At 43.4% G+C, this 21,365-nt stretch overlaps 1 protein-coding gene across 2 annotated transcripts in view; it reads left to right on the forward strand.

Moving 5' to 3' along the window:
- PAH (phenylalanine hydroxylase) overlaps positions 1-21,365 on the forward strand; it is a 41,610-nt gene that overhangs the window by 8,057 nt on the left and 12,188 nt on the right. For both annotated transcript variants that reach the window (XM_028745890.2, XM_077935045.1), the window contains exons 3-5: positions 7,495-7,678; positions 14,922-15,010; positions 16,714-16,781. In XM_028745890.2, the coding sequence (XP_028601723.2) occupies positions 7,495-7,678; positions 14,922-15,010; positions 16,714-16,781 (341 nt within the window). The remainder of the gene's footprint in view (positions 1-7,494; positions 7,679-14,921; positions 15,011-16,713; positions 16,782-21,365) is intronic.

Genomic DNA, 21,365 nt, shown 5'->3' on the forward strand with positions numbered 1-21,365 from the left:
TGGAATGCCATGACATCACAGCACAAGGCAAATTCTACTAGATATTGCAGATGCTGGAACTAGATGTACAGCTGCTGTTTTTAGTAACAGCCATGCACTTGCTGCCATGTCCATGGGTCCCATCCATTTCCCATCTCTTTGGGAATGTCTTCAGTATGGGGTGGATTTCTAAGTACAGAGGATCACGTATAAAACTTTGCTGATATCAAATTTGTATGTGTTTTAAATAACCATGCAGGTGACAGCAGACTCAGCAGAATCATAGAGTTAATGACTTCATGATCCTTGTGCTGCTGGAGACAATTTCTAGTATTCAATTGTTATTTATTTGAGTAAACACAGACCTAACATCACACTTACACCAGAGGAATTGGCAGTGACCAGTACAGCAATCACAGGGTCGCTGTGGATAGCTTGATAAAAAGGTTACTCCTGTGTGAGACATCTTTCTTTTTATTAAAAAAGGAGTCAAATTCCATGTTAGAGATCATCAGAAAATAAAGCTGCCAATACTATAATGCTTTTGTACATGGAATGACCACACTTGGGATACTGCATACAGTTCTGGCACATGTGGTGGGAGTGTCCCCAAATAAATTTTCTCAGGGGAAACACTATGGAAGTTGGATGATCACAAAACAAACTGTACTTCCCACAGAGGGTGTTATGAGCCTTTATTAACAGCTCTTTTTGAACTGCTAGTAACGTGACTCAGGACAGTCTCTAGGCGACTTACAATCAAGTTTTAAAATATACAAAATTGTTTTAAAACGTACAAAAATCACTATCAAAATTGAACACGTAAGGCATGAAAGCATAAAACCAGCCTGCGCAGGGGCCGGCGAGGAGGAAAAGACTTATCAGCAACCAAGAGAGAGCACTAACAAAGCCTTGACACAGCTGGATCATATTTCATCTGATGCTTAAGAGAAGAGGAAAGTATTAACCTGATGCCAAAAAGATGCCAGTGCTGGTGAGCCGGGCATGACTCACTGGGGAGAGCATCTCATGTTAAAAGCCCAGCCTCTGTGGTTTCATTTGTTTCCTTTAAAGAACATTGAGTCTCCTCTTAAAAGCAGCTCATTTGAGAGGAATAGTTCTGAACAGAGAAACTGTTGTGTAATAAACTACTGGCAACTTGTTTTGTATCTGGGGGGAAATTAAATTAGCTAGCAAGTGAAGGGGAAATATGGAGGGGAAATACAAGTAGAAAAAGTTATACATCCCAAGACCACTTCTGTTGGTTAACCCAGGGGAAAAATATTGATTACCTGGAAGAATGGGAACAATAAATCCCTTTCCAGCAAAGTAAAAGTTCGTGCGTGTAAGAATTCCAGAACTGGTTCCCCCACAGTCAATGCATCTTACTCAGAACTCATCTGTCTATCAAGCATCCCGAAAAGAAAATGCAGCTGGTTCTGAGTTGAAAAATTGAATTTTTGCCAGCTCCTTTAGTGCTAGGCAATGAGCAATTGCCCAAACTGCATTGGCAGGTGTGGGGAACCTCCAGATGTTAATTGAACTACAACTCCCATCATCTCCAGCAACCTTGACCAATGGTCAGGGATGATGGGAGTTGTAGTTCAGCAACATCTGGAGGACCAAAGGTTCCCCACACCTGCTATATGCAGTGGGCAAAATGTGCGTATAGAGTCAAGTCAGATATGTAACTCTTAACAAAGATTTCTCTGCCTCCTCTCCCTTCTGCTGAGCAAACAGAACTTTAAAACAGTTATCTTTCTCAGTATTTTGGATGTGCTTATAAAAAGCAATATTTACTTTGGTTAGTGAAACTACCCTAGCTACCTTCAAAGAGTCACGTCTGCACATTTGGCAACCTAGTGGATGGTCACATCATTTTCGGAGGGGAGTGGTGTTTGTATATTGATGCAACTGGCATAGCCATTTGCTGCAGGAGATCTGTTCAGCCCAGATAAAAATTAACCCATCCATTACTCTGATGAGGGGAATGCGGGAATAAACTCATTGTTAAAAGTGATGCATTTTCATCAGGGATGGAAACAGATGGGTGGAGTAAAGGTAAAGGGTAAAGGGACCCCTGACCATTTGGTCCAGTCGTGACCGACTCTGGGGTTGGCGCTCATCTTGCTTTACTGGCCGAGGGAGCCGGCGTACAGCTTCCGGGTCATGTGGCCAGCATGACTAAGCCGCTTCTGGTGAACCAGAGCAGCGCACGGAAACGCCGTTTACCTTCCCGCTGGAGCGGTACCTATTTATCTACTTGCACTTTGATGTGCTTTTGAACTGCTAGGTTGGCAGGAGCAGGACCGAGCAATGGGAGCTCACCCCGTGGCGGGGATTCGAACCGCTGACCTTCTGATCGGCAAATCCTAGGCTCTGAGGTTTAACCCACAGAGCCACCTGCGTCCCGATGGGTGGAGTACATATTGAGAAAAATTCAGTTACGGAATTGGGTAGGGCCTCAGATGTTATAAGTAAATGGGGAGGAACAAATGGTTTTGAGGGCAGTCTTTTTGTTGTCTTCAGTAGAAGATGAAAGTGTTTTATAATTGTGAAAGAGCCATAGCTCAGAGGCAGAACATCTGCTGTACATGCAGAAGGTCCCAGGTACAATTCCTGGCATCTCCAGGTAGGGCTGGGAATGAGCCCTGCCTGAATCTCTGGAGTCAGTGCAGACAGTGCTGAGCTACATGGACCAGTGGACTGGTTCAGTATAAGGCAGCTTCCTATGTTCTTAAAAGGTGGCAAGAGGTTCAAACAACGTGCTTGATAACACCATCATTAAGAACACAGAGACAGCTCTGCTCAGCACAACACTTGGCTACCATTCCTTGAAAAAACATTGAAGAGGTTTACCATGATGGATGTGAAAGGAGACGTTTTAATAGCAAAGGAGCTACAAAGGAGTTTTACAGCGCATCCCCTTCCATTTCACTAGCTGGGAATCGGGGTCATTCCAGATGAGAGAAACTGTTGACTCAGGAAATTCACCCACTTTCCAGAGCATCCTGGAAACAGATGTTGTTGCTAATATAATGTGGGCAAAAAAGAAAAAGAAAAAGCTTTGTTCATTGACATATTGTTGTACAGGATATGGGAGGTGACAATTCTCAACTTCATGTCTGGTTTACTTCAGCTGGTGAACATAGATTCAGGGTGCTTCTAGACTCTGTATTTCCAAGCTGGATTCAATAACATGCTAGCAAATTTAAGTTCAGTTAAAGCTGATAATGGAGCACTTGCACAACTTGCTCCCCTCTCCCCATCATTTTATAATAATAATAATAATAATAATAATAATAATAATAATAATAACAACAACAACAACAACAATAACAACAACAACAACAATTTATTATTTATACCCTGCCCATCTGGCTGAGTTTCCCCAGCCACTCTGGGCGGTTCCCAATCAAGTGTTAAAAACAGTACAGCGTTAAATATTAGAAACTTCCCTAAACAGGGCTGCCTTCAGATGTCTTTTAAAGATAAGATAGCTGCTTATTTCCTTCACATCTGAAGGGAGGGTGTTCCACAGGGTGGGTGCCACTACCGAGAAGGCCCTCTGTCTGGTTCCCTGTAGCCTCACTTCTTGCAATGAGGGAACCGCCAGAAGGCCCTCGGCGCTGGATCTCGGTGTCCGGGCTGAATGATGGGGGTGGAGACGCTCCTTCAGGTATACAGGACCAAGGCCGTTTAGGGCTTTAAAGGTCAGCACCAACACTTTGAATTGTGCTCGGAAACGTACTGGGAGCCAATGCAGATCTCTCAGAACCTTTATTTTCTGCAATAAAGAAAAAGTTAGGGAAATGCCCTGGGAAGTATGGGGTAACAATTGCTTGATGCAATATTGTATAACTTCCCCATAAAGACATGAGAATGAATTCTCTGTAAATAGTCGACATTGTCTAACCACCCTGAAAATGTTGTGCAAACAAATTGGGATGAATGCTCAATAAATAGGTCACCTAGAAGAGGCTAGGCTTTTTTTTATTTTTAAAAAAGTTAAAAATAGTGCAGTGGTTCAACAGGCCTGTATAACTTCTTCTGCTTCTTTTACTCGGTTTACAGAATAATGCATCCAAGAACCCTGGAGTAAACAGTGTAAGCACTACAGAAGTCCCTCGGTTTACAAGCTTAATCCGTTCCTGAAGTCCGTTCTTAAACCAAATCCGTTCTTAAACCAAGGTGCACTTCCCCTAATGAGGCCTCCCGCCGCTGGTGCCCTTCCACCAGTCAGCTTCCGTTCGTAGACCGAGGTAAAGTTCGCAACTGGAACACTACTTCCGGTTTTGCAGAGTTCGTAAACCGAATGTTTATAAACAGGACTGTTCGTAAACCGAGGTACCACTGTATTTTATAATGGAAAACACTCTCTTTTATTTTATAATTGTAAGCACTCTGAAATGAATTTATATACAATTAGTTGCAAGTTTAGCATTAGGCACTAGGTGGAGTATGAGTACTGAAACGCTATTAGGATTTCAAAAACTTACCTAGCTCTAAACAGCTATAAATATTTTGAATTAAACCAATTGCTAGTAACGGAGAGATCACGTTTATTTGTTTGTTTATTAAATTTATATACTACCCTTCATCATAAAATCTCAAGATGGCTCGCAGAATAACCATGAATTTTAACAACCCAATAACCTGTGGATTTAATTGAATGTTACTAAATGTTGTTAGAGAAGCCCCAAAACAATTTTTGTAGCTCATTTCTGTACATGTCTACTTGGAATTAATTCCAGTGTGTTCAGTGGGACTTATGAGTGAGTACTGCTTTACATCCTTAGACTGCAATACTGTACATGCTTAACTTGGAGTTAGTGCACTTACCTTGGAGTAAATGCCACTGAAGTTGATGGGGTTTATATCTGCATAAGAAGTATGGGATTGCCCAGTGAATCTTTGAGCAAACCTCAAAGGGCTCATCACACTTACCTTTTGCCCCATGCCTTCTAGGCACAATACTGTGCTTTAAAAGTTCCAGGTTCTAGTGATATTATTATTATTATTATTATTATTATTATTATTAGCCCTGGCACTTTCCCTTTGAAAACCCACTCTTTAATGCTGAATTGGAACAAACAAATCCGACTTGTCCACGAATTGCTTTTTGCTCTGTTTCATTGACAAAGACCGGGTTTCTGCAGGGAAAGTGCCAGGGCAAAAAAATACCCGCCCATGCTCAGACACTTTCTAGGACCTGTACCTAGAAACACAGCTCAAAAGAAAATCTGGATGAGCCCAAAGAAACACATAATGGATACAGACCAGCAAATTAGTTGTGACTACGGCCACATTTATGCCCTACATTTAAATGACCATGATACCACTTTGAACAGTCATGGCTTCCCGCAAAGAATTCTGGGAGTTGTAGTTTGCTAAGAGTTGTTAGGGGACTCGGGTGGTGCAATTTTCAGAATGGCTTGAGATCCTGTCCCTCATCGCAGGGAAATCTGGGAATTGTAGCTATGGGAAGGGGAAGAGTGTTCTCCTGACAACTTTCAGCATCCTTCGCAACCTCCTCCTTGTGTGGCCTTGTGGCTTTTAGAACAGCAATAGGCGCTCCTTTAATCTCTCTATTTCCACAGCTTCAGCCATCTGCCCCTTTCTGGCGCCCTGCAGTCATTCATTCTGCTCCGCAGCGAATCCGGGGACTCTCACATAAGAAGGGTCAAAAAGAGTTCCATTCTGCCCTCTGCTTTGGCCTCCTTGGTGGTGGGTGCTGCAGCTTTACCCTGGCACCGGACCCTAAGTGGTGGAGATGCTGTAACATTTCTGGCTGCGGCTCTTAAGATGCGATACAACCGAGTGCGATGCTCCATAGCTCCTTTGCAGTAAAGACAAATACACCTCCGATATAAAGCCTTAATCTCAAAGATGATCCAAGGAAGGTTCCTTGCTGAGATCAGGCTGTGACTTTTTGAGCCTGGTCTCAATCATAATAAATCTTGCTGGGAGTAATTTTAACTTTTTCCTATTGCTGGAGCCCTCTAATGATTTGCGAGCACCTAATTAAATAGCAAACACAAAGCATTGTCTGTGTGTGATGCAGACCTTTAGAGAACTAAAACAACTTGACCTCGGGGAGCAGCCCAGTTAAATGCATTATTTGCATGGAGACCAGCTCAATTAGGAGAACATCTTTCCTGAGCTGCAGGATTTGAATGCACTTCTGACCTTTTCAACTTATTGTGTTGGTATCTGGTCAAACAATTTAAGTTCATCTGTAGTGTCCACTGCTAAGAACTCAGAGAAAGGCACATACAGCAGTGCTCACGGCAAGCGATGGTGGGGAGCCACTTCAGAGTTCTGTGTCAGTAATGCACAAAGGTCTGCTCTTGAATCTATTTAAGGTTAAAGTACCCAAAAAAACAGCATTTATCATGGCTATTCTTCGAGGTGACTGTTTTCTATAATGACCATAGCAGTGTTTTCAACACAGACCAAGCAGTCCTCTTTTTTCTTTTTTTTAAACAAAGAAAGAAAGAAAAGAATTTGTGCTTCTGGCATGCGGTGAGGATACCGGTCCATTTAATTGCTTACAATAGTCACTTGATAGAAAGAAGAAGTCGCTCAGGTGGCCAGCTAGGCATTACTGAAAAAGAGGATTTGCATCACAACAAGGAGAGAATGGGCATAAAAGTTGCATATGGTAATTTAGGCAAATGTATCCTCCAACATTTCTGAAAATGAAAATAAGGATGTCCTATCCATACCCAGTCCATCGTTTTGAATCTTAGAGTTGGAAGGGACCCAAGGGTCATCTAGTCCAACCCCCTGCAGTGCAGGAATATCAGCTAAAGCATCCATGACAAATGGCCATCCAACCACTGTTTTAAAACTTCCAAGGAAGGAGAGTCCACCACCTCTTGTGGGAGTCTGTTCCACTGTTGAACAGCTCTTACTGTCAGAAAGCTTTCCCAAATGTTTAGTCAGAATCTCCTTTCTTGCAACTTGAAGCCATTGGTTCGAGTCTTACCCTCCAGAGCAGGAGAAAACAAGCATGCTCCCTCCTCCATGTGACAGCCCTTAAGATATTTAAAGATGACTATCATATCTCCGCTCAGTCTCCTCCTCTTATTCAAGCTAAGCATACCCAACTCCTTCAACCATTCCTCATAAGGCTTAGGTTCCAAACCTTTGATCATCTTAGTTGCCCTCCTCTGCACACATTCCAGCTTGTCAACAACCTTCTTAAATTGCAGTGCCTAGAATTGGACAGGGTATTCCAGGTGTGGTATCTGACCAAGGCAGAATAGAGTGGTACTATTACTTCCCTTGATGAAAATAGGATTCAAATTTAGAAAATATGATGCATATTGCCATAGTGGGGAAGACACCAGGGGACTTGCGTGCCTGCTCAGTCTTCGTAAACATAGTGTGATTTCTTTCTCTCTCTCTTTTTTTTATTGTGCTGTGAACTACCCAGTGATCCCAGCCACTTTCTAGGCCGTCAGCCAAAATTGTGCTTCATTTTTCATTATGTTACCGTCTTTGTTCCAGGAGAAGGGGATAAACCTGATCCACATTGAATCCAGACCTTCCCGGCTGAACAAAGATGAGTACGAATTTTTCATCAATCTGGAAAGCAAGAACATCCCAGCTCTTGAGGGAATCATTCATACACTGAGAGACGACATTGGAGCAGATGTCCACGAGCTTTCACGTGAAAAGAGGAAGGATGCTGGTAAGGAGATATTGTTCAGAATAACAACATTCCTTCCCTACAGCAAAGAGGTTAACTGCCAGCCCTACTGTATACCTGAAAGAGCATCTCCGCCCACATTTGGCTGGGGAGGGCAGGATATAAGTAAAATTATTATTATTATTATTATTATTATTATTATTATTATTATTCAACCTGGACACTGAGGTCCAACTCCAAGGCCTTCTGGCAGTTGCCTCCCTGTGAGAAGTGAAGCTACAAGGAACCAGGCAGAGGGCCTTCTCAGTGGTAGCCCCCACCCTGTGGAACACCCTCCCATCAGATGTCAAGGAGATGAGTAACTATATAACTTTTAGAAGACATCTGAAGGCTTTGATTGAACCACTTAAAGACACTAGAATTTTAGTGACTGGAGTTGTTCCGGCTTCCTGGAAAATCACATTACCCTGATTCCTAAACAAAACTGTGATTTAACAAAGACTAAAAATTACAGAAGAATTTCACTACTTAACTGTGACTATAAATTATTTGCTGCAGTTTTAGCCAACAGGTTGAAAAAGGTTTTAAGTGAGTCCATAGGGACCAAGCAGGTTTTCTACCAGGTTGACAAATGAAAGACAGCATAAGAAATATAATTAATTTAATTGAGTACCTGGAAGTAAGAAATGAAAAACAAGCAGCTATAATTTTCTTAGATGCTGAGAAAGCTTTGGATAATATCTCTTGGTCATTTATGATCAAGTTGTTAGAGAAGTTGGAGATAGGTAATTCTTTCTAAGCAGGAATTAAGGCAATTTATACTGATCAATCTGCAAATATACTAATAAACAATATTCTCTCTGACAAATGCCAAGTAAGAAAAGGTAATAGACAAGGCTGCCCCTTATCTCCATTGTTGTTCATTCTGATGTTAGAAATATTGCTTCAGCATATAAGGAGAAATAGGGAAGGAAATTAAAGGTATAGAGGAGGGGTGCAGAGTCTACAAATTAAGGGCATTTGCTGCTGATGTGGTGTTAACACTGGAACAACCTATGGTAAGTGATCCCAAAGCCTTAGAAGAAATGAAAAGGTTTGGAGAAGTGACAGGTTTCAAAATAAATACAGATAAAACCAAAATGTTGGTTAAAAACATGGATCAGCACTCGAAAAAGGCCTTAGAAAAAATGCCTGGCCTAAAAATAGGTAAAAAAGTAAAATATTTGGGGATTTGGCTGATGGTGAGGAATCTCAATTTATTTCAAGATAATCATATTAAACTATGGAAAGAGATTAAGAAAGAATTGGAGATTTAGGGAAGGATGCAGCTTTCACTGTTAGGCAGAATCTCAGCCATTAAAATGAATGTACTGCCTAAGATGCTGTTTTTATTCCAATTGATCCCGAGTGCAAATAAGTTAAGTTGCCTCAAAGAATGGAAAACAGATATCTCTGAATTTATCTGGCAGGGGGGAAAGCCACGAATTAAACATAAAATCTTGATAGATGTAAAAGAAAGAGGAGGCTTTGCCCTGCCAGACCTACAATTCTATTATGAGGCAGCATATCTGTGTTGGTAAAGGGAATGGATCATATTGGAAAATGCAGATATTTTAGATTTGGAAGACCATGATATAAAATTTGGCTGGCGTGCATGTCTTTGGTATGGGACAATGTGTAATGTTTTAATTATATATATATATATATATATATATATATATATATATATATATATACACACACACACACAGTGGCACCTCAGGTTAAGTACTTAATTCGTTCCGGAGGTCTGTACTTAACCTGAAACTGTTCTTAACCTGAAGCACCACTTTAGCTAATGGGACCTCCTGCTGCTGTCACGCCGCCGGAGCACGATTTCTGTTCTCATCCTGAAGCAAAGTTCTTAACCTGAAGCCCTATTTCTGGGTTAGCAGAGTCTGTAACCTGAAGCGTATGTAACCTGAGGTACCAGTGTGTGTGTGTGTGTGTGTGTGTGTATGTATATATATGTGTGTGTGTGTGTGTGTGTGTGTGTGTATATATATATATATATATATACACACTTACTGATCCTTCTAGACTTTTTGGGACTAGCATTGATTAACTACAGAGACCAGATATTGTGGGATTGTTAGATAGCATACAGCAGGGATAGGGAACATCTGTGATGCATTAGATGCTTTTGGTCTACGACACTTCTCAGCCCCAGGCAGCATGGACAATAGTTCGGGTTGATGGGAGTTGTACTCTAACAACCTGGGTAGTAATGCAGGTTCCTCGTCCCTGGTTTAGATGTAGCTGGAGCAGCTATATCTCCTTTGACCCAGATGGTAGGAGGGATGCTTGAGGAGTTTGATTTCTGTGAATTCCAGTGTAGACTGATGTGATCCATACCTCCTGGATTAATTTGTTGATTAGAACATAATTATCCTTTGCACATTTCTACATTTTTCTGATACAGTTATTGGCTAATAATAATAATGATAATACTCAAAGTTTGGATTCAGCTCCCTTTGACCATCAAGGCAATGGCTGTTGAACTTGCATAAGGGAAATAATATTAGTTGTGCAATATGAAATCCAACACATCGGTTGTGCCAGCAGTTGCGCAACCAGTTGTTGCTCAACAGAAAGTATTGGGGCTACAGCAATCTGTTGGGCCACTAGCAGCAAGAAGCATGTTAGCCTCCTGCCGTTCTGCAAGAGCAAGTCCTTTTGCAGCTAGCACATTGCCAAGGGTCTTTAACTTAGTGTGGCATTCTATTCCTCCCTCAAGGTATTAAATCTGGATATAAAATATGTTTGTACATTGAGTTATAACTATGTGATTTAAATACAGTGGTACCTCTGGTTACACACTTAATTCATTCCGGAGGTCCGTTCTTAACCTGAAACTGTTCTTAACCTGAAGCACCACTTTAGCTAATGGGGCCTCCCACTGCTGCCGCCCACCACCGCGCAATTTCTGTTCTCATCCTGAAGCAAAGTTCTTAACCCGAGGTGCTATTTCTGGGTTAGCTGAGTCTGTAACCTGAAGCGTATGTACAATGTATATTGTAACAAACCACATATTTAATGACATACTTAGGTATGTTCTTAATGTGGATTGTTTAAAAGAATTGCTTATTTGTGGGAAAACAGATCAGAACAGACTTATGAATGAACCTGTGAAGTTTGCATGGGTCGGGAACAAGCTGATTCATCTATACCTAGTCAGTGGCAAATATTTCCCCACAATCACTGTGCCAAATGGTTCAGATATGTTCCATATTCACAAAGACATAACCTAAGGGCCCAAATCAGACCAGAGGTCCATGTAGGCAAAATTCCTGTTCCCAAGAGTAGGCACTCAAAGAAGCCCACAATCAGAGCATGAGTCCCATCACGCCACCTGTTTGCATTCAGAATTTGTCACTTATGGATTCCTTATTCATTATATAGAAATAAATAGGCACACAGGATTAAGACAGTCACCTGGAGGTAGCTTTTCTTTGAGCAGTGCAGTATTCCATGAGTGTCCACATGCAGACCCTTCTCTATGTCTCATACACATGTACACGTATCCAAATCTTAATGCCCTCCTGGCTTCTCAAGCAGCAGATGTGATCTTAATAGGATTTCAGTTAAGGTTGGCTTAAAATGCTTTAGGTCTGCTGCCTCGTCTTCCTTCCCGGGAGCAACATGAAAGGGTAGTAATATCTTCCTGGAATAAATCCTTATAATCTCCTTACCCTTCCCTTTGTGTCCTGTCCATGACATTGCATTGAGAAAAAGGAAAATATTTGGAGCCCTCCATTCAGGAAAGGGGCAAAATGTTATGGCTTGGCAGGGAATCACAATCACTTAAAAGTGAAGGTTTAATTACTTTGGGGTCTGTGTGGGTCTGTGGGGGGAGGTGAGGTTATCTTGCTTCATCTTTCTTAATTATAATTTGGACCAAAAGAGAGAGAGAAGAGGGTTCTACTTCTCTCTCATTTATAGCATCTTATGGCATGCTCCCTTAAACATAAGACCCATTGAAGCTGTTGGGTCTTAGTTTCAAGTCGACGCAGTTAGGATTGGGGTTTACAGAAAGCTGATTTACACAGCCATCTTGTAGATTGCAAAGTTATCATGAGCAGCCAACCTTCCCATAAAGCAATGCAGAGAAAGCTGCTTTGAGCAGCAGCTTTCAAACAGGACGTCACCCCTCTCTCCAATCTGTGTGCCATTTTAAAAACTGAGCTCCTCCAATCTAGAGAGAAAAGCTTTCTCCAGACTAGCCATGAGCTGTACTCAAGATTTGTTATCGGCCAACTAAGCCACGGTGCCATTTGCTCACAAGCCTTTTTAATATGGGCAAAAAGTTCAGACCCCCCTAGTAGCCTTGAATAAAAGAATTAAATATGATTCTGTTTCAGTGGGAGTTGGGAGGTAAAGACAATGCTTTGCTGTCCGGAGACAAGCGAGAGGCTTAGAGTCTGTAGAAGCCTTGTTTGTTAGGACCCTGGGGCTGAGCTGAGCAGTTGGCTATGTTTTAAAAGGCTCCAACCTGGGCCTAGGACCGACAATAAATTTTAAAGCCCTGTCTCTGACCCCTCCCCAGAACGGACAGAGTTCCCCAGAACCTCTGAAGCCCTCCGGTTTTGTTGCCCCCTCATATAAATAGCTGATTAGCATCCTATTAAGCATCTGACCCCATGTTAAATTGGTCACTACTTGGGTGTTCACCGCAGGACCATAAAACTCTGCTGTTTCTCCTGCAGACAAATCAATATTTATTACTGATCAGCCTGCATTTGCTCTGCAGAGCTTCACAGAGGGTCAGTGTTGCAACAGCTTGCTCTGGCCATTCATTAATGGCAGCAGGAAGAGACAACATGTCTGGCTAACTGGGGCTGGAGGAGAGAGCCCATCGAATGGGCCAAATAACATCTCAGCAAGCGGATAATGTGATTTTCTATTTTTAAAAAGGATCTCTTGGAATGCTGTTGTTGTTTGCTCTTTGTGGCCAATGGTTCCGGCATAAGCTGGGCAGTTGAGCCCAAATTAGCCCTCGTAACAATTTATCTGCTCAAAGTCCCATCTAGTCCTAGGGTGGGGAACCTAGTACCCTCCAGATGTGGTTGGACTCCAACTCCCATCATCCCGTTGGTCATGCTGACTGGGGCTAATGGGAACTGCAATCCAGCAACATCTGGAGGACACGAGAATAGGGAAGGCTTTTCAAGCACAGCCTTAGTTTGCAATCCTGTACCTTCTTACCTGACTGTAAGCCCCCACTTAATTTTAAGCAGACCAGGGATGAAGATCCTGTAGCCCTTAAGACATTGTTGGACAAAATCAATGGCCATCCACTGAGCCTCCTGGGCTTGCTGATCAGAAGGTCGGCGGTTCGAATCCCCATCACAGGGTGAGCTCCTGTTGCTCTGTCCCAGCTCCTGCCAACCTAGCAGTTCAAAAGCACACCAGTGCAAGTAGATATATAGGTATCACTGCAGCGGGAAGGTAAAAGGTGTTTCCATGCCTGCTGACTTCCGTCACGGTGTCCCGTTGCGCCAGAAGCGGTTTAGTCATGCTGGCCACATGATCTGGAAAGCTGTCTGCGGACAAACTCCAGCTCCCTCGGCCTGAAAGCGAGATGAGTGCTGCAACCCCATAGTCACCTTTGACTGGATTTATCTATCCAGGGGTCCTTTTCCTTTTACCTTACTGTGACTGCAGTATTACTACATCCAATAAAGAGAGGTCTCCTAGCTCAAGGGCAGAGCACATGCATTGCATGCAGAATGTCACGAGCAGATCCAGTCCTTAGCATCTCTGCTTTATCAAGAGCCCATTTGCAGACTCTCTTGGAGAGTCTGCTGTCCGTCAGACACTTCTGGGCAGGACAAACCAACGGTTATATGTCTCAGCACTGACAGAAGCACATAAAAGAGCTCCAGAAGTTCATTCAGAAGTGGATAGCTCAGTTGGTTAGAGCGTGGTGCTGATGATGCCAAGGTTGCAGGTTCGATCCCTGTATTTGGCAGCTGCATATCTCTGCATTGCAGGGGGTTGGACTAGAGATGACCCTCAGGGTCTACAATTCTGTGGTTCTAGGAATGTAGTCCCTGAAACTGTGGGGATCCCTCTTCGCATCCAGCCTCCATGTGCTAGAATGTGCGCAATGTGGCTAAAAGTGGCTTCCACACAAGGCACCTATTTACTGGTATTTCAAACCTTAGTCTCCCAGCTTCCTTCCATCACTGAAATGTGTTCTGTGGGGTTCACAGATGGCCTCCCATCCAGTCACTGCCCAGACCCAGACCTGTCTATCAGCTGTCTGTCTCGTGCTTTCAGACCATACCGTGGGATGTACCTCTGAGCAGTGCATATTGGCCGGCTGGTTAGCAAGACAGTCACACTCCTCCGCAATGCTGTTATTAACAGCAGGAGAGAAAGTTCGCTCTTTTTAAATTTCCCATAAATCTCCTTGCACAGGTGGAAATTTGAGTTGCTTGTGCTTATTATGTTAGAGGTATCCACCCGTTGCATTTAAGGGGTGAACAATCTGTGTACCTGTGTATGCCAAACCAACAAATAATTGGCTCTTTAATGCAAACACTTGTATGCGTGTAAAGCCAGCTTGCGCCTGTGTTCCTTGTAGTGTGCGGACAAGCTTATTGTTAAAGGTCTTTAAGAGATACCTACAACTCCCTAAAGTAAACAGAACTCTTAAGTAAGAGAAAGTGTGTGTGACTGAGGCAGCAATATTTTGCTTCTGCTGCCCTCTAGTGGTACAATTCATAATATTTCTTAGCTTTTAGGGGGAACACATTTCAATATCCTTGGTTTATTGCTGTATGAAATGTCCTATTTTAATAGACAGAGGCTATGTAAGAGGCGGAAATTCAGTGCACAAAGCTTTTCTTATATGCCATGTAAACGCCAAAATGTCATCCTAGGCAGATTTCGTCAACCTGGTGCCCTCCATATATTTTTGGCTACAAGTATCAGTCACAGTCAACACGGCTGTAAGTTAGACTGTTACATCAAAAACAAAAAAATTAGCCTTGTGATTCCGTAAACACTAACTGTTTCCTTGTGCCATCAGGAAATATGCTAGTTCTTAAATGCCATAAGACCCAGTATTGTCAATGCTTTGAATGCGAGCATTATTATTTCCTAGCATTAACATTAAATAAGGGCTAACACTTTGCTGATTTATATTTGGCGAAGACCGTAGCTCAGTGACAGAAAGTCACTGAAGGGAGCCAGCAACAAGAAGCTAAAGACTATTCATGTTCTCTTTCCCGCTGTCTAGTTCCATGGTTCCCGAGAACGATTAAAGAACTGGATAGATTTGCCAATCAAATTCTCAGCTACGGAGCAGAACTGGACGCCGACCACCCCGTAAGGCAAAATAAAAAAGTCTTTCTGTTTACATACTTTTAAAAAAATGATATTTCTAATCCTCATGAGCACAGAGAACAACTTGAAAACATAATTGGTGTGCTCCAGACTGAGACCTTTAAGGCTTTAAAATCAAGGTACCCTTTTCTCCACCTTCCTGCCTTTGCTTAGCATTCAGCCTAATGGAGAATTCTGAAGAACTTGAAAGCTCCTTCACTGTTTTGTGACATTTTTTCTTGGCCTAATAGTAGGGTAATGCCCTACTATGGATTCTGGATCTTTTTTTCTTGGATACTGTTGGGGTTTTGTTGTTGTTGATGATTACAGCTCTATTCAAAAACCCCATAGAGCTTCTACAGTGAATTAGATGCACCAATGGTATGATTTGGTATAAGGCAACTTCCTATGTTCCTAAGAACTTGGGACAAATATTTTCAGAATGAACCCATGATGCATTATAGGAAATTATTCAGGGTTTTGTAATGTGTGGGTAATGTGTGGGAGCCATAAAAATACATGCCCTTACCCCCCCCCCCCTTGTAGTCTGAAATGGTGCAGTCCCAAATTAGTACAGTTTATAAAACAAAAACGTGGAGCCACTCTAAAGGCTATAATTTATTCTAAGCCTATGGATGCGGCTCTCTGGCAGGTAAATTTTTTTTTTTAATGAATGAAACACACAACCCCAAAGCAAGTAAACAACTTGCCTTATCCTTTCAGGCTAATAGCACCTTGTTCTGATGTCGGGAGACGAAGCGCAGCAGCCAGGATTTACTGCTATTAATTCAATGAATGCAGGATACTTGCAAATAAATTACACGCAGTGCAGCAAATTTTTTTTAATCTAAAATAAAATTGCAGCTATTACATTAATTGGGGCAGTGTGATTTGTCTTTCACTAGATGTAGTTTAATCTGAAATGAGCTATGTATTCTGTACAGTCACTTGGCACACAAATATTTGGCAGAGTCCTAGAAGAAAAGCAGGGTGAATGGAGACTCAATTGCTCTGAATGATTGAATCAAAGAGTCCTCTCAGAGCTTCTGTCAGGATGAAAAAATGGCACAGTGGTTGAAAGCAGGACAAAATCATCAGCCAAACAAAACCTCAGTGCACATACAGTGAAAGCTGTATCCTGCATGCATGAGCTAGTATTAATTAGATAATGAGACTTTCCTTCTGGATTTTTTGGGGGGTGGGGAACCAAGCTGCAATTAGGTAATTTAGGATGTGAAGAAGCAAGCGAATCTGGAAACGTCACATTGTCTTCGGTGACTGCAGTGCAGAAAACCCTCAGGCTTGTGGGCCAAAGCTCTTCCTCTTCCTCTTCCTCACTGGCCACCTGTAACTTCCCCAATGCTATAGGCTGTGTTACAGTCAACAAAGCCTTGTGAAGTATCACTGCCATTATTCTACATACATTTATGGTTTAGCACAGTGGGCACCATTTATATTTCTTGTATATTATTTCCCTCCAACCTCATTGCCAACATTTCTTCCTTTCTCCCTCACTCCATGTGGACCTGTCAGTTTAGGATAATCTTCACACATTTGATGAAATAGATTCTAGTCCACAAAAAGTTATGCTTTTATTCACACAAGACACATTTTGTTGCTTCTGCACTTCTTGTTAAAACTGTATTTCTGTTTCGACACTCACAAACCAGTGCTTTTTATTATTCTCTCTCTCCCCCCCCCATCAGGGTTTCAAAGATCCTGTTTATCGGGCCAGAAGAAAGGAATTTGCAGACATAGCTTACAACTACAGACAGTAAGTGTGCAAAAGACAACAAGGGACAAAACGTATCCTAAAAGTCAATATATTATCTGTGATGAAATGGTGTGTGGGGTTGGGGAGTGTGCTCATTCTTTGGATAATGCTGAAATATGTCTGGGGCACTGAGGATTTAAATATACATAGCATCGTGATGCTGGATTGCCTCTACTTAACCAGTGCTGTCAATGGGTCTCCTTCCTGACAATGCAGCAGTCCCTTTGCAGATATATTGTAGGATCTCGGCATATGTAGAAGAAAGCCCTTCTGACTCAGCTAGAAATGGTGAATGTGAGCGTTGCATAGTCCTTGCTGGTTCTTCTCCAATTCTCATGGGACGATTACAAAAGTTATACTGGGGCTTGGGTGCGAATGAGGGGGAACAGGCATCTGACCCTGTCCTCAAGGTAAGCTTAAAGGCTGAGGACCAGGAAGGAAGGGGAAGAAGATGGAGAGGAAATGGCTGTGTAGAGAGTGGGTTACTCCAAACCTGGTATGTTTAGCCTGGAGAAGAGGAGACTGAGAGGAGATATGGTAGCCATCTTAAAATATCTAAAGGGCTGTCACATGGAAGATGGGGCAGGCTTGTTTTCTCCTGCTCTGGAGGGTAGGGCCCAAACCAATGGCTTCAAGTTGCAAGAAAGAAGATCCCAAATAAATGTCAGCAAGAACATTCTGACAGTAAGAGTTGTTTGACAGTGGAATGGACTCCCTCAGCAAAGGTTGCGTTGCCATCTGTCATGGATGCTTTAGTTGGGATTCCTGCATTGCAGGGGGTCGGACTAGATGACCATTGTGCTCCCTTCCAACATTTCTACATTTCTATGATTCTGTGAACACCAAAGTTTGGCTTGATGCTACATAGATGAGCCCTGTGTTCCTGCATGTTCCCTCCCTCCTCCCCTCATATATATATATAGAGAGAGAGTGGATGCTCGGGTTGCGAACGTCATCTGTGCGGGATGCACATTCGCAACCCACAGCGGTGTGTCTGCACGTGCGCGGGTTGCAATTCAGCGCTTCTGCGCATGCACAACCGCCAAAACCTGGAAGTAACCCATTCCAGTACTTCCAGGTTTCGGCGGTCCGTAACCCGAAAAAAATGCAACCTGAAGCATCTGTAACCTGAGGTATGATTGTATTTTAAACATTTCCCAGCTCACTTCCAAATGAACAACAAATAAGCATCGTTAGCCATCTGTTCGGTGGGTGCACAGGCGGAGATTCACACTACTGTTCAAGTGTGTTTCATAACTATATGCTAACTTTAGTGTACTTTGTGAACTATCCAAAGAAGGATCACGATGGATAAATGACTCTGTTTAACCTGTACCATCACTTGCTGGCTGTCTTTGAGTAGAAAGGCAACTTATTTTCCATGGGTAGCATATACAAGAGGTTGAATACAACCTACTTGAACACACAGAATCATCGAATGGCAGAGTTGAGGATCATCTAGTCCAACCATCTGCAATACAGGAATATGCATCTGCCCCATACAGGGATCAAACCTGCAATGTTCTTAGGTGAATGGTTTGCTGCTAAATTAAAAGCAAGATGGGGAAATCGGAGCACTGCCATGTGGACTCAGGGCTCAGTCACAGCACCAAATCTGAACTGTCTGACAGTCCAGATGAAATTGGCCAGGAACCTTTTCACCAAACCAATTCTTTCCCCCCAAAGTGTTTATTTTCCCTTGCTGGCTTTCCTTTCCTCTCTGTGCTTAAATCCTCCTTTGACTGCATTTATCCTAAAATTGCAGCTTACCGGAAATCAATTGGATTCAGATGAGGACCAAGCTCTGGCCTCGCAAAGCTTTGTTATTTAATGGCACTCGCAGCATCAGAGGCAACTACAAAGCCCCAAGCGCCAAATGAGGCAGCGCCTCTTATGCTCCTGCCATTAAACAGGGGAGAGATGGGGAATGCGCACAATGTACATTAAAGCAGAAGCTGTAAACAGCATTGGAATAATTCATCACTCGTGGTCTTGATCTCATCCTCTGTGACTGTCATTCCTGGCCCAGCTGCATTGTGAATTTTTTAATGGCTTGCTTCCCCTCCACTGTTTTGCATGAGAGGTGGGGGGCTGAAGAGGCAATATTCATCTAGAACTGATTTTATGCAGCACCTCTCTAAGGGGTCCTTGCCAACCTCTGTCCTGCTTCCACCATCCCTTCCCATTGCCCCTTTACCCTTCTCTGCTGTTCATGAGAGCCATAGGCACTCCTGTCCTGGTTTGCAGGTTTCCTTAGGGTAGGATTCTCTTCGTAAAGATGGCCGCCAGCCATCTTTCTCATCAGAGGTGGAAGCCAGCAGGCACACTGGATCTGCCCCATCACTTGGCTGCTCCCAAGAGCAGGACTCCAGTATCACACCGAAGAAGTCGGCCAAGGCAGGTAAATGCCAGGGCCCAATGACCTACCTGTGTGAGTCTGTTGCTGATTCCAAGCCCCTTGAGAGTGACGGATGGATGTGAGTTCCTCGCCAATACCCAACTCCTCTGACCCTTGTGAAGGGCAATGTGAATGGACCTTGCAAACTCTAGAGCGGGATGCATCTAGACCTGTCTTCACCAACTGAATGCCCCCGAGGTGGTTTGGACTAAGGCCACATGCACAGCATACATTTAAAGCAGATGGCCGCCCTCAAAGAATTCTGGGATCTGTATAACTATAGAATTCTGGAGTTGGAAGGGACCACGTCTAGTCTGACTGCCTGCAATGCAGGAATCTTTTTGCCCAACGTGGGGCTCGAACCCACGACCTTGAAATTAAGAGTCTCATGTTCTACTGACTGAGCTGAGTACTTTGTGAAGGGGTAAGCTATGGTTCCCTGGATTCTTTAGGGGAAGTCATGTGTTTTCAGTGTGCTTTAAATGTATATCCTGGATGTGACTATAGCTGCCATGAGCCTCAGCCGGCACACCATGATTTCCTGTTGAGCCTTAAAAGAGGCTCAGGTAGCAATGTTAACATGGATAGAAGTGATTTCTCCCATTCAACCCTACCCTGCTTTCCCCCTCCTTTAAAAAAATTATCTCTGCATAACCAAGGAATGTATATTATGAGAATCATTCATAGTGTGCTTGTTTATTATGTTACTATGTTTTATACTGCCTTATTTTGCTGTGAAGTGCCCCAGTGACCATTTCTGGTAAAAAGCAGCATAGATATCTCTAGATAGATAGATGATAGATGGATAAGATAGATTAAAGCAAGATATTATAGAAGTTGTGAAAGTGAAATGGTAGCATTCCCAAGGCCCACACAGAAAAGGATGGACAATTTAGGATGGCACTCTGCGAGCCCCATTTTTTCCCACCACCCTCAGGCATTCTTGCTTATCTCCTCCCCTCTTGCATCCCAGTTTCCCTCCCCTTCCCCTTCCCCACCTCACCTGCCACCCTGAGCACTAGTCTATTGATCTTGGCAGCTTTCAAATTGGTGTCTGGCGGTGCCTTAAGCCTCTGCTCTTTTCTCTGGGCCCATGAAGGTGGCCTAAGGATTAATTAGAAAAGGTCAATGCTATAGAAACCACAGTGGTCCCGGTTCCCCCTCCCTCTAATTCAAAATCACGTTTAAAGCTCCAGAGATCAAGGAGGACTGGTGCAGAGACACAGAAAATTGCACAATTATTGGGGGGCTGCCATCAGGCTCCGGCTAAAACGAAGGGGGCAGGGAATGGTGGGGTATCGCTTGTATTTCGACAAAGAGCCTGGAGCTCTAGAAATCCCTCGCATTATCCCAGCAGCGCCTCAAACCCTACTAAATTGCTGGAAAAGACTCTTTGATTTGGGGAGGGCCGCCTGTCCATTTCTGAAATTATTTTCTGAAGAATCAGCCTCCCTCCGCTTTAATGTCAAGGCAATAAAGTGAAGCAGGTCAAAGGACTCCCTTCTCGTTCGAGGCAGAGCCAGACTGACAGCACGCTAACTGTATGGAGGGCAGAGACAGATTTGCTGTTCCTGCTGAGCCATTACCTCAGCTGACTCTGAGGGCCGCAGAGTTTTAGGGCCAGGGGAGATCTGAGGGGAGAGCTAAGACAGCCCCTTGATCCTATGGCCAGTCCTCTGCGGCTATAGCATGGCTTATATATCAGATCAGCGCTTATCCAGATTATGAGAGCTGTGTGGAGTGAGAACAGGACAAAAGGCCCAGTCTTTCTGCCTGTAGAATGAAAAATGAGGCGGGAGATGGGGGTGCATGTCGTTGTGGTTTTCGGAGCTGAATGTGCTTGGTAAGAAGGGGCAATGCTCAGGCGTGCCAAAATATGGGGGGCAGCTAAACCCCATCCCACATATTCAGTCACAAGACATGGTGCACACACACCATTCAATGACCACCAGCTTTTCTGGGCAGGGCAGCCCCCTCACATCTGTTACTGGGGGCCTCGGAGGAATCTGGGCCTCTTGGAGTTGGCTGTGTCCATGTCTGTGTTGTACACACAAGTCCCCACTTTCTTTGCTGGGAACCAGTGGCGTAGCGTGGGTTGTCAGCACCCGGGGCAAGGCAAGTAATTTGCACCCCCTAACCCGTGGATTTTAGCGCTGCGAGTGCGAGCGCGCCCCCCTGATGTTGCG

This window comes from Podarcis muralis, chromosome 10, assembly GCF_964188315.1.
Source record: "Podarcis muralis chromosome 10, rPodMur119.hap1.1, whole genome shotgun sequence".
In the NCBI taxonomy this organism is placed as follows: Eukaryota; Metazoa; Chordata; class Lepidosauria; order Squamata; family Lacertidae; genus Podarcis; species Podarcis muralis.